Source organism: Oncorhynchus masou, unplaced genomic scaffold, assembly GCF_036934945.1.
Source record: "Oncorhynchus masou masou isolate Uvic2021 unplaced genomic scaffold, UVic_Omas_1.1 unplaced_scaffold_1788, whole genome shotgun sequence".
Lineage (NCBI taxonomy): Eukaryota > Metazoa > Chordata > Actinopteri > Salmoniformes > Salmonidae > Oncorhynchus > Oncorhynchus masou.
The window spans coordinates 22,355-33,470 of record NW_027008073.1 but is presented as its reverse complement, the minus strand read 5'-3'; the positions used below and the strand labels follow the sequence as shown (position 1 = coordinate 33,470).

Below are 11,116 nucleotides of genomic sequence, written 5' to 3'. Positions count from 1 at the left end.
CCGGCCTACTAACTGTTAGCTTGTTAGCACAGGCCTGCTAACCGTCTGAATCGCCTCGTCCCAAACACTCACTGGACCCATATTTACTCTCTTACCTCTTTCCGATTTTTAATTTGTTTATACCTTCCGGTAACCTGCCTCACCCAATGTGATACGGAATCGCTATTATTTTAATTTTTAGAACACACTCGAGAACCTCCAGAAGCTAACTAGCTAACTAGCTACAAGCATTTAGTCATTGTTAGTTTTTTTTTAAACCTGGATAACACTCACTAATCCAGCTTCCCTGCCCCCTGGACACTGATCACTTGGCTACATAGCTGATGCACGCTGGACTGTCCATTAATCACGGTACCTCATTCTGCTTGTTTATGTTTTATCTGTCGGCCCCGTTGCCTAGTCAACGCCATTTTACCTGCTGTTGTTGTGCTAGCTGATTAGCTGTTGTTGTCTCACCTACTGTTTAAGCTAGCTTTCCCAATTCAACACCTGTGATTACTGTATGCCTCGCTGTATGTCTCTATCAAATGTCAATATGCCTTGTATACTGTTGTTCAGGTTAGTTATCATTGTTTTAGTTCACAATGGAGCGCCTAGTTCCACTCTTCATACCCCTGATACCTCCTTTGTCCCACCTCCCACACATGCGGTGACCTCACCCATTACAACTAGCATGTCCAGAGATACAACCTCTCTCATCATCACCCAGTGCCTGGGCTTACCTCCGCTGTACCGGCACCCCACCATACCCCTGTCTGCGCATTATGCCCTGAATATATTCTACCATGCCCAGATACCTGCTCCTCTTATTCTCTGTCCCCAATGCTCTAGGCGTCCAGTTTTGATAGCCTTTAGCCGCACCCTCATACTACTCCTTCTCTGTTCCGTGGGTGATGTGGAGGTAAACCCAGGCCCTGCATGTCCCCAGGCACCCTCATTTGTTGACTTCTGTGATCGAAATAGCCTTGGTTTCATGCATGTCAACATCAGAAGCCTCCTCCCTAAGTTTGTTTTACTCACCGCTTTAGCACACTCTGCTAACCCTGATGTCCTTGCCGTGTCTGAGTCCTGGCTCAGGAAGGCCACCAAAAATTCCATACCCAACTATAACATCTTTCGTCAAGATAGAACTGCCAAAGGGGGAGGAGTTGCAGTCTACTGCAGAGATAGCCTGCAAAGTAATGTCATACTTTCCAGGTCCATACCCAAACAGTTCAAACTACTAATTTTGAAAATTACTCTCTCCAGAAATAAGTCTCTCACTGTTGCCGCCTGCTACCGACCCCCCTCAGCTCCCAGCTGTGCCCTGGACACCATTTGTGAATTGATCGCCCCCCATCTAGCCTCAGAGTTTGTTCTTTTAGGTGACCTAAACTGGGATATGCTTGACACCCCGGCAGTCCTACAATCTAAGCTAGATGCCCTCAATCTCACACAAATCGTCAAGGAACCCACCAGGTACAACCCTAACTCTGTAAACAAGGGCACCCTCATAGACGTCATCCTGACCAACTGGCCCTCCAGATACACCTCCGCTGTCTTCAACCAGGATCTCAGCGATCACTGCCTCATTGCCTGTATCCGCTACGGAGCCGCAGTCAAACGACCACCCCTCAAAACTGTCAAACGCTCCCTAAAACACTTCTGTGAGCAGGCCTTCCTAATCGACCTGGCCCGGGTATCCTGGAAGGACATTGACCTCATCCCGTCAGTTGAGGATGCCTGGTCATTCTTTAAAAGTAACTTCCTCACCATTTTAGATAAGCATGCTCTGTTCAAAAAATGCAGAACCAAGAACAGATACAGCCCTTGGTTCACTCCAGACCTGACTGCCCTCGACCAGCACAAAAACATCCTGTGACGGACTGCAATAGCATCGAATAGTCCCCGCGATATGCAACTGTTCAGGGAAGTCAGGAACCAATACACGCAGTCAGTCAGGAAAGTCCAGCTTCTTCAGGCAGAAGTTTGCATCCTGTAGCTCCAACTCCAAAAAGTTCTGGGACACTGTGAAGTCCATGGAGAACAAGAGCACCTCCTCCCAGCTGCCCACTGCACTGAGGCTAGGTAACACGGTCACCACCGATAAATCTATGATTATCAAAAACTTCAACAAGCATTTCTCAACGGCTGGCCATGCCTTCCGCCTGGCTACTCCAACCTCGGCCAACAGCTCCGCCCCCACCGCAGCTTCTCGCCCAAGCCCTTCCAGGTTCTCCTTTACCCAAATCCAGATAGCAGATGTTCTGAAAGAGCTGCAAAACCTGGACCCGTACAAATCAGCTGGGCTTGACAATCTGGACCCTCTATTTCTGAAACTATCCGCCGCCATTGTCGCAACCCCTATTACCAGCCTGTTCAACCTCTCTTTCATATCGTCTGAGATCCCCAAGGATTGGAAAGCTGCCGCAGTCATCCCCCTCTTCAAAGGGGGAGACACCCTGGACCCAAACTGTTACAGACCTATATCCATCCTGCCCTGCCTATCTAAGGTCTTCGAAAGCCAAGTCAACAAACAGGTCACTGACCATCTCGAATCCCACCGTACCTTCTCTGCTGTGCAATCTGGTTTCCGAGCCGGTCACGGGTGCACCTCAGCCACACTCAAGGTACTAAACGATATCATAACCGGCATCGATAAAAGACAGTAATGTGCAGCCGTCTTCATCGACCTTGCCAAGGCTTTCAACTCTGTCAATCACCATATTCTTAGTAGCCTCGGTTTTTCGGATGACTGCCTTGCCTGGTTCACCAATTACTTTGCAGACAGAGTTCAGTGTGTCAAATCGGAGGGCATGCTGTCCGGTCCTCTGGCAGTCTCTATGGGGGTTCCACAGGGTTCAATTCTCGGGCCGACTCTTTTCTCTGTATATATCAATGATGTTGCTCTCGCTGCGGGCGATTCCCTGATCCACCTCTACGCAGACGACACCATTCTATATACTTCCGGCCCGTCCAATGCCATACAACACTCCTTCCGTGGCCTCCAACTGCTCTTAAACGCTAGTAAAACCAAATGCATGCTTTTCAACCGATCGCTGCCTGCACCCGCATGCCCGACGAGCATCACCACCCTGGATGGTTCCGACCTTGAATATGTGGACACCTATAAGTACCTAGGTGTCTGGCTAGACTGTAAACTCTCCTTCCAGACTCAAATAAAACATCTCCAATCGAAAATCAAATCAAGAGTCGGCTTTCTATTCCGCAACAAAGCCTCCTTCACTCACGCCGCCAAACTTACCCTAGTAAAACTGACTATCCTACCGATCCTCGACTTCGGCGATGTCATCTACAAAATTGCCTCCAAAACTCTACTCAGCAAACTGGATGCAGTTTATCACAGTGCCATCCGTTTTGTCACTAAAGCACCTTATACCACCCACCACTGCGACTTGTATGCTCTAGTCGGCTGGCCCTCGCTACATATTCGTCGCCAGACCCACTGGCTCCAGGTCATCTACAAGTCCATGCTAGGTAAAGCTCTGCCTTATCTCAGTTCACTGGTCACGATGGCAACACCCATCCGTAGCACTCGCTCCAGCAGGTGTATCTCACTGATCATCCCTAGAGCCAACACCTCATTTGGCCGCCTTTCGTTCCAGCACTCTGCTGCCTGTGACTGGAACGAATTGCAAAAATCCCTGAAGTTGGAGACTTTTATCTCCCTCACCAACTTCAAACATGTGCTATCTGAGCAGCTAACCGATCGCTGCAGCTGTACATAGTCTATTGGTAAATAGCCCACCCATTTTCACCTACCTCATCCCCATACTGTTTTTATTTATTTACTTTTCTGCTCTTTTGCACACCAGTATCTCTACCTGTACATGACCATCTGATCATTTATCACTCCAGTGCTATCTGTAAAATTGTAATTATTCGCCTACCTCCTCATGCCTTTTGCACACAATGTATATAGACTCGCCTTTTTTTGTACTGTGTTATTGACTTGTTAATTGTTTACTCCATGTGTAACTCTGTGTTGTCTGTTCAGACTGCTAAGCTTTATCTTGGCCAGGTCGCAGTTGCAAATGAGAACTTGTTCTCAACTAGCCTACCTGGTTAAATAATGGTGAAATAAAAAATAAAAATAAATACATTTCCTCTTTTCTCCTCCTTTGTTTCCCTTAGCACCCTGGTGGGTTCGTGGAGCGTCTGCACGCTCTCCTGTACTCCTTCCTGTCCACTGCTGCCAACATGGAGCCAGAGGCTGACAGATACCTGCTGCTGCTCAATGTAAGAGTCAAGAGGTTACTTCCTGTTTACTTCCTTATTCATGGTTAACCAGGTTTCAATGCCATTTTAGGGGGAGTATTTCTAATTGTCTCTCTCCTCTTAATAAGCTAGTAACTCAGAGCCATTTTCAATGTGTTGTGTGGTGTTCTCTTCAGGATGGGCTGATGGCCCTGCTAGATGACATGTTTGGCCAGCAGCTGGCCTGGTACTTTAACCCAGAGTCTCTGGTTACTGAGCTCTCCACCCTCCTGGAGTACCACTTGGAGAACCTCATGGCCAGCATGTAGTCCTACTGCAGGGACCATACTGACCTAAGACAGGGATTTTTTTACTAGGATTAAATGTCAGGAATTGTGAAACACTGAGTTTAAATGTATTTGGTTAAGGTGTATGTAAACATCAGACTTCAACTGTACCTAGAAGTACACACTATTCTTATTTTTTTTAAATGTATCTTAAAAGTAAAAGTAATATAGGCAACTATACAACTTCTACTTCTACTACTACTGCTACCCTTTATATCATCCAATAATATATAATGAAAAACACTCAACATGAAGAATTAATACAATTATGTTCATTTCAAATATTTATTTTGAAATATAGATTAGGTGCTCTTCTTTTTATAGCAGGAAGTAAAGGGACTGGACAAGGCTTTGCCTATAGCTGAAAACATCCTGGAAATGAGCGAACGCTTCCTTGGTTTCTTCTTGGTGGAGCATACACTCTCTGTTCGGCAGGATTCTTGATCATTGACAATTGCTGAAAAAAATGTAAATATAACATTTTCTTTAACTGACCCTAGTTGGTGTGAAGAATTACTATTGCATTATTATTATTTAAATTGTAATATTCTACATTATTTACAAATGTAGGGCGGCAGGTAGCCTCGCAGTCTCAATCCGCCTATTTAACGCAGAAGTGTTACATAGGCCCCCCCCAGGGCTTAGACTGTTTAGTGCCAAAAAGAAGGTGATAAAAACATTTAAAATGATATATATACATATGAATATAAATATATATTTGTCAACTTTCTTATATCTCTCAGATTTAGGACAGACACTTCAGTTCCATGTAGTGAATCTGTTATTCAATGCGTTTGGATGGGCAAATAGCAGTAAGGCCGATACAAACTCCTCGGCCCAGACAGGGCTTAGACTCTTGTGGGTTAAAAAGCATGATCATTACAAAGGTGCAACTCGTGCTGGGGTCAATAAAAGGCCACGCTAAAATGTGCAGTTTTGTCACACCACACAATGCCACAGATGTCTCAGAGACAGAGACTGAGAAAAATAGGAGCAAGGAAAAACGCTGGTTGACTTGTTTTGAGGGAGCGTGCAATTTGCATGCTGACTGCAGGAATGTCCACCAGAGCTGTGGCCAGAGAATTGAATGTTTATTTCTTTACCATAAGCCACCTTCAATGTCGTTTTAGAGAATTTGGCAGTATGTCCAACCGGCCTCACAACCACAGACCAAGTATATGGCGTCATGTTGGCTGTAGGGTTATGGTGTGTGCAGGCATAATCTACGGACAACGAACATAATTGCATTTTATCAATGGCAATTTGAATACACAGAGATACCGTCACGAGATCCTTAGGCCCATTGTCCTGCCATTCATCCACCACCATCACCTCATGTTTCAGCATGATAATGCATGGACCCATGTCGAAAGGCCTGCATACTCACCAGACATGTCACCCATTTAGCATGTTTGTGATGCTCTGGATTGACGTGTTCAACAGCGTGTTCCAGTTCCCACCAATATTCAACAACTTCGCAGAGCTATTGAAGAGGAGTGGGACAACATTCCATAGGCCACAATCAACAGCCTGATCAACTCTATGCGAAGGAGAAGTGACACGCTGCATGAGGCAAATGGTGATCACTCCAGATACTGACTGTTTTTTTGATCCACGCCCCTACCTTTTTTTTAAGGTTTCTGTGATGAACATATGCATATCTGTATTCCCAGTCATGTGAAATCCATAGATAAGGGCCTAATGAGCGTATTTCAATTGACTGATTTCCTTATATGAACTGAAACTCAATAAAATCTTTGAAATTGTTGCATGTTGCGTTTATATTTTTGTTCAGTACACATTTGAGTGTATTGACTTACCTGTTTCACTGACGGCAGGGGTCTGGTTCTGGGAAGGTGTTGGAGTGAAGTGGTTCTTCTTGTTGTCCTTCTTTGTACACTGGGTAACAAACAGTCATTTATACAGTAGGAGAAATTGCACACAAAGGGTATCAGTGTTTACCATCATACTGTACGTAATGAATAAAAATAATCTTTATAATTTGTATTTTGATGACATATGTACCTTTGGGTTGAGTCCACAGAGAGCGCTGAATCTTCCTCTCTTCTTTTCCTTTCTACCAGTTGTTGGAAGCCCAGAATGACCTACCTCGTCACTGCCAAGTGCATTGTGTGATGACAACTGGGTCATGGAGGGAGGTGAAGAGCTAGCCTCATTGCATTTAGGTAGTTATTCCCTAGTTAATGATTTGACCAGGGCATCGTCAAATGCATAATCCGTTGACTTCATTGCAACCTGGAGCATCTTCTCTGACCCGAATTCTTGAAGAAGCCCCATGTAGACAGCCTTGAAAATCTTTTTGATTTTCAGATTCTGGGGGTAGGCTTGAGTTTGTTCAGGGCCTGAGGTGCCACAGAACTCAGACAGAATCCTCTTTGTGAGAACTCTTGATGTTTCACCAATGTCGGAGGATTCCAGTAATGTGATAGGGGTGATCATTGACAGCAATCGAACAATCAGTAAAAGTACCAAAGAGGTGTAGTGATTGCTAGTGGAGTCAAATGATGCATGTGTATCAGAGTCCATGGCTGATGTAGTTGATGGATGCACAGAGACACTAGACATCTCCAGATCTTTGTTGTCCATCTTGGATTCCACCTCTCCTAAAACTTGAATATCCACAGTTCCACCATTGTGTGTGCTGCTGCCAGACAGAGAGGGTTTAGGAAATGATTTGGCACTAGACTGACGGCTAGTGGTCATGAGAGCCGGTCTGCCAGAGTCAAGTGTTCCAGCATCAGTTGGGGACAACCCATTGATTATGTTCATCAACTCTGATAATTCTTCTGATGAATTGGAGGCCACAGAACAGGTATCCATGACCTGATTGACCATTATATTGGTGAAAAGGCTCTTTGTGTCACAGTAAACCTGTGTGGAACTAATGGAGGTGGCAGAAGAGTTCGGGATAAGCTGACTTGTTTCCTGCAGAGAACCATCAGAGATGATAGTTTGGCAGAAATCGGATCCTTGTGATGGTGGAGGAAGCCAGAAGACAATCTGCTGTAGCAGACGTTTTATTGACTCCGTAGCAAAGGAGTACACAAGGTCAGATGGGAACTCCCTGGATTCTTCAGAAGCATTCGATCCTGTCTTCAGCTTCAAAAGAATAGAGTCAGACACGCTCTTGCCAGCTGACACAAAAAGAGCCTGGGGGGTGTTGTGACTTTTTATGAGCTCATAAACTTTGTCAGTGAGCTCATGTGAGAAGTTCTGAAGACCGTCCCTGGGGCTGAGTCTCGCAAGTCTTCTTGTAAAAGAAGTGACATCATCTGCAGTGGCTATGTGTTCCGTATCTTCTCTTGGAATGACCTCCATAACAGTGTCAACTATGGCAGAGATGGTTTGCCTTGTGTAATTTGTTGACCCTTGTGAATGAGTTGAGGAGTCACTCATATCAATGACCGAACTCCTAATGATAGGACAATATATTTCAACAGGCCACTCATTGGGGACTGGAGTGCCTGGAAGAGAATTTGTAAAATCACTCTGGGACCCTCTGGTCATGGCAGAGGTGATGGACAGGGAGGACTTTGAGGAGGATGGCCGGTGTATCTCGTGTCTATCAGTTCTCACCATGTCAACATCCTCCAACATGGAGCCCATGATGGAACGAGTCAAGAGGCCTATCTCTGAGGTGCTCATCCTCTCTGACATAGACACTCTCCTCTGGATTGCCATCAGAGTCTGACTAATTAAGGCTTTGGAATAATTTGCCATGCTGGTCTGGCTGCCTTCATGTACACTGTAAATCATTTGTGTAGAAGTAGCTGTTCTGCATATGGATTCGGCATGTTTGGGGGCCTCAACCACATTGTCTAGGAGGACCGGTTGTTGCTGGGCAAAAAAATCCTTGACCTTGGTGAACACATTGTTGAACAGGTTAACAGTGCCTGGCCAAATGATCTTTCCTTTCACATTGGCCCCGTTGTGAACACTGACAGGAAGGGTTGAAGCTGACAGGGATCTCTCTAACTGGCCAGACACTGAAGCATCAGACATTTTAGTCATCTGGGTGAAGCTATTAACGTCTTTAGTGATGCTTCTGACGATGTTGGATGCTGCAGAATTGGTGTGCAGAGAAGAGGTGAATAAAGATGGAGTTCCACTCTTCTGAAGGATTTTGACATCTCTATCATCACCATCATTACTGGACTCTGCACAAATGTCTGCACTTCTACCATCAAGGCTGGTATTTACAATACCAATTAACCCTGATTGAAGGATCCCACCAGCCATATGTGAGGCTTTAGTTTGAAATTCATCAGTACATAGTTTGTCAAAGGCTTTGGATTTAAGACTTCTAGAGGATGCCTCCTCCTCATCATTGTTGATCTCACCATGCAAATTGTCCTGTGTATTGACAGCATAGTCATCAACAGATAAATATGATTTGGAGGTGGCAAGGACGTCAATCTGAGAAACAACGGCATCCAAAAGCTTGGACAGGTCTTCTGTATCTCCTTTTAGGCTAGAGAGGCATTCCTCCATGGATTCCTCCGAGTGATACACAGTGAGGATCTGACTAATGACCTCCTTGGTACAGGTTTGAAGGTCCGCTTGGATTTCAAGAGAATCCCTATTACAAGTCACCTGAGAATCTAAACTTTCACTAGGAGCCTGTTTGAGAGTCTCATCATATATTGGTGTAACACCATCGATGACCTTTACAGAGTCTTGGCAGGAAGTGAGAAAACGCCTCAGCATTTCTCGAAATCTATGATATATAATACGAGCAGCAGAAAGGGTGCTCACTTTTGAAATTCTGAGAATTTCAGATTCATGTGCCTGCATGGACTGAACAATAGTCTCCACATCTGTTACAAAAGTGTCCAGTAATTTAGATGCTTCAGAGTCTCCCAGTAAGCTGTTTGTAAAGGGGTTGACAGATCTCAGAGCTTCACTCACTGCCTTTCTAGCCTTTGTCTGGAAAGACACACTGGAGAGTTTTGTCATATTTATAACTGGAAGACTCTGGGTAGATTCACTGTTGGTGGTGCTGTCCTGCAGACCAAGTGGAAAAGTGAGATGGGAGAGACATTGTTCACTGTCTAACAACTCAGATGGTGAGGCGGAACAAGAACTGGTGAAATCATTCAAGTCAGACATGATGCCATCCACAAATAGAATGGCCTCCAGAGACTCTTCAGAATCACACTCTCCAACAGAAGATGAGAACTTCTCCATCACCTCAGTCTTATACAAGACTAGAACCTGGCTGGCAATCGCTTTTGTGGTGTCAAGGAGGACTTGGTCTTGCAAATACTTTTGAGAGCCAAGAGAGGTTTTGGGGTCTCACTTTGTCCTTTTTGTTCATTCATAGATGAGGGGGTTATTAAAAGTGGTTTACAAAAAATGGAGTCTGATGTGTCAGCCTCACCATTACTGGAATGACCGACGTCCAGGCACAAAGTTGGAACCATTGTGAAAGAATCTTTTGTGCTCTCCACAAATGTACTTGCGAGATCCCCTTTTTCTGGACAGGTAAGAAGCCTCTTCAGCGTATTTTTCATGTCGTAGTAACAACCAACAGTGTAAGACCAGATCTTACTTTGATGGTTTTCAAGAAGGATCTGCTCACCCTGTGCAGGGGAGCAGGATGCCCTGATAGACTGGGTAAGATTGTCCATGTCTGAAACAAAGGTACTTACCAACTCAGAAGCCTCAGGGTCAATCATAAGGTCTCTGATCTCACCTATCCTAGGAGTTGGACTAGATGATGTAGTGCCAGAACAACATGATGTACAACCCCTGAATCTTTTAACGATCTCCCGGATCGATTCAATGGCCTTGGTCTGAAACTCCTCAGTGAGTAGTCTGTCCATACTTTGTGTTGACAGACGAAGACTAGATTTGGCACCTTTGATATTTAGGTTGCTCTCTCCTTGTTTTAGCATCTCCTCGGGACTTTTACAAGCTTCAAGCATCTTCATGTGGTCAGCAACAACACAAAGCAGTTCCCTCTTGTCGGGTTCATTTTCCTCCTTATTGCTGAAGTTCAAAACAGTGCCACTGAGGGCTGTCATGACCTGTCCTGTTAAATGTGTCATATCCACCTCAACACCATCCTCTATGAGAACAACACTCTGCTCAACACTCTTCCCATTAATGTACATCTGAAGTATGTTGGAAATGCCAGACACCATCTCCTCAACCACCTTGGTGCTGGAGACACCACCACTGGCAAAAATGACAGGGGACATTCGCCCAGAGATGGGAGTTTGGATGGCCACAGAGATTATGGAATTGACCTTCTTTGACACTTCTCCAACAATAACCCGGGATAGACTTTGAGTGTCTACCTGGCCCTCTCTTTGGATACAGAGGACATTGTTCAGTGACTTTTTGAAGGAATCCTGGACACCAGTGAGGAGACTGTCCTCAGTGATCCCAAAAAGTCACTGAGTGGCTCAGATGAAATAGACTCACCATCTCCCTGAGTATTTGGCAACACTGTCTGAGACCTTTGAGAATACAAAGCAAACAATACAACATTCCATAATCAATAGTAGACACGGTAGTCACATCAATGCATAATTCAGTAATCAATT

The 11,116-nt window shown here is 44.9% G+C and overlaps 1 protein-coding gene across 1 annotated transcript; it reads right to left on the bottom strand.

Moving 5' to 3' along the window:
- Positions 1-4,800: 4,800 nt before the first annotated feature.
- Positions 4,801-10,768, bottom strand: LOC135532257 (uncharacterized). The gene is made up of 4 exons (XM_064959852.1): positions 10,217-10,768; positions 8,837-8,981; positions 6,365-8,626; positions 4,801-5,001 (listed from the first exon to the last, which is right to left on the bottom strand). The coding sequence occupies exons 1-3, from the start codon at positions 10,766-10,768 to the stop codon at positions 6,735-6,737; spliced, it is 2,589 nt and encodes an 862-aa protein (XP_064815924.1). The 3' UTR covers positions 4,801-5,001; positions 6,365-6,734.
- Positions 10,769-11,116: the final 348 nt, after the last annotated feature.

Coding starts and splice junctions, on each gene's coding strand:
- LOC135532257 (XM_064959852.1), bottom strand. CDS start 10,768: ATGTCCCCTGTCATTTTTGCCAGTGGTGGTGTCTCCAGCACCAAGGTG. Junction 8,982..10,216: donor ACCCTGAGGCTTCTGAGTTG/GTAAGTACCTTT, acceptor GTTGTTTCTCAG/ATTGACGTCCTTGCCACCTC. Junction 8,627..8,836: donor CAAAGCCTTTGACAAACTAT/GTACTGATGAAT, acceptor CCAATTCTGCAG/CATCCAACATCGTCAGAAGC.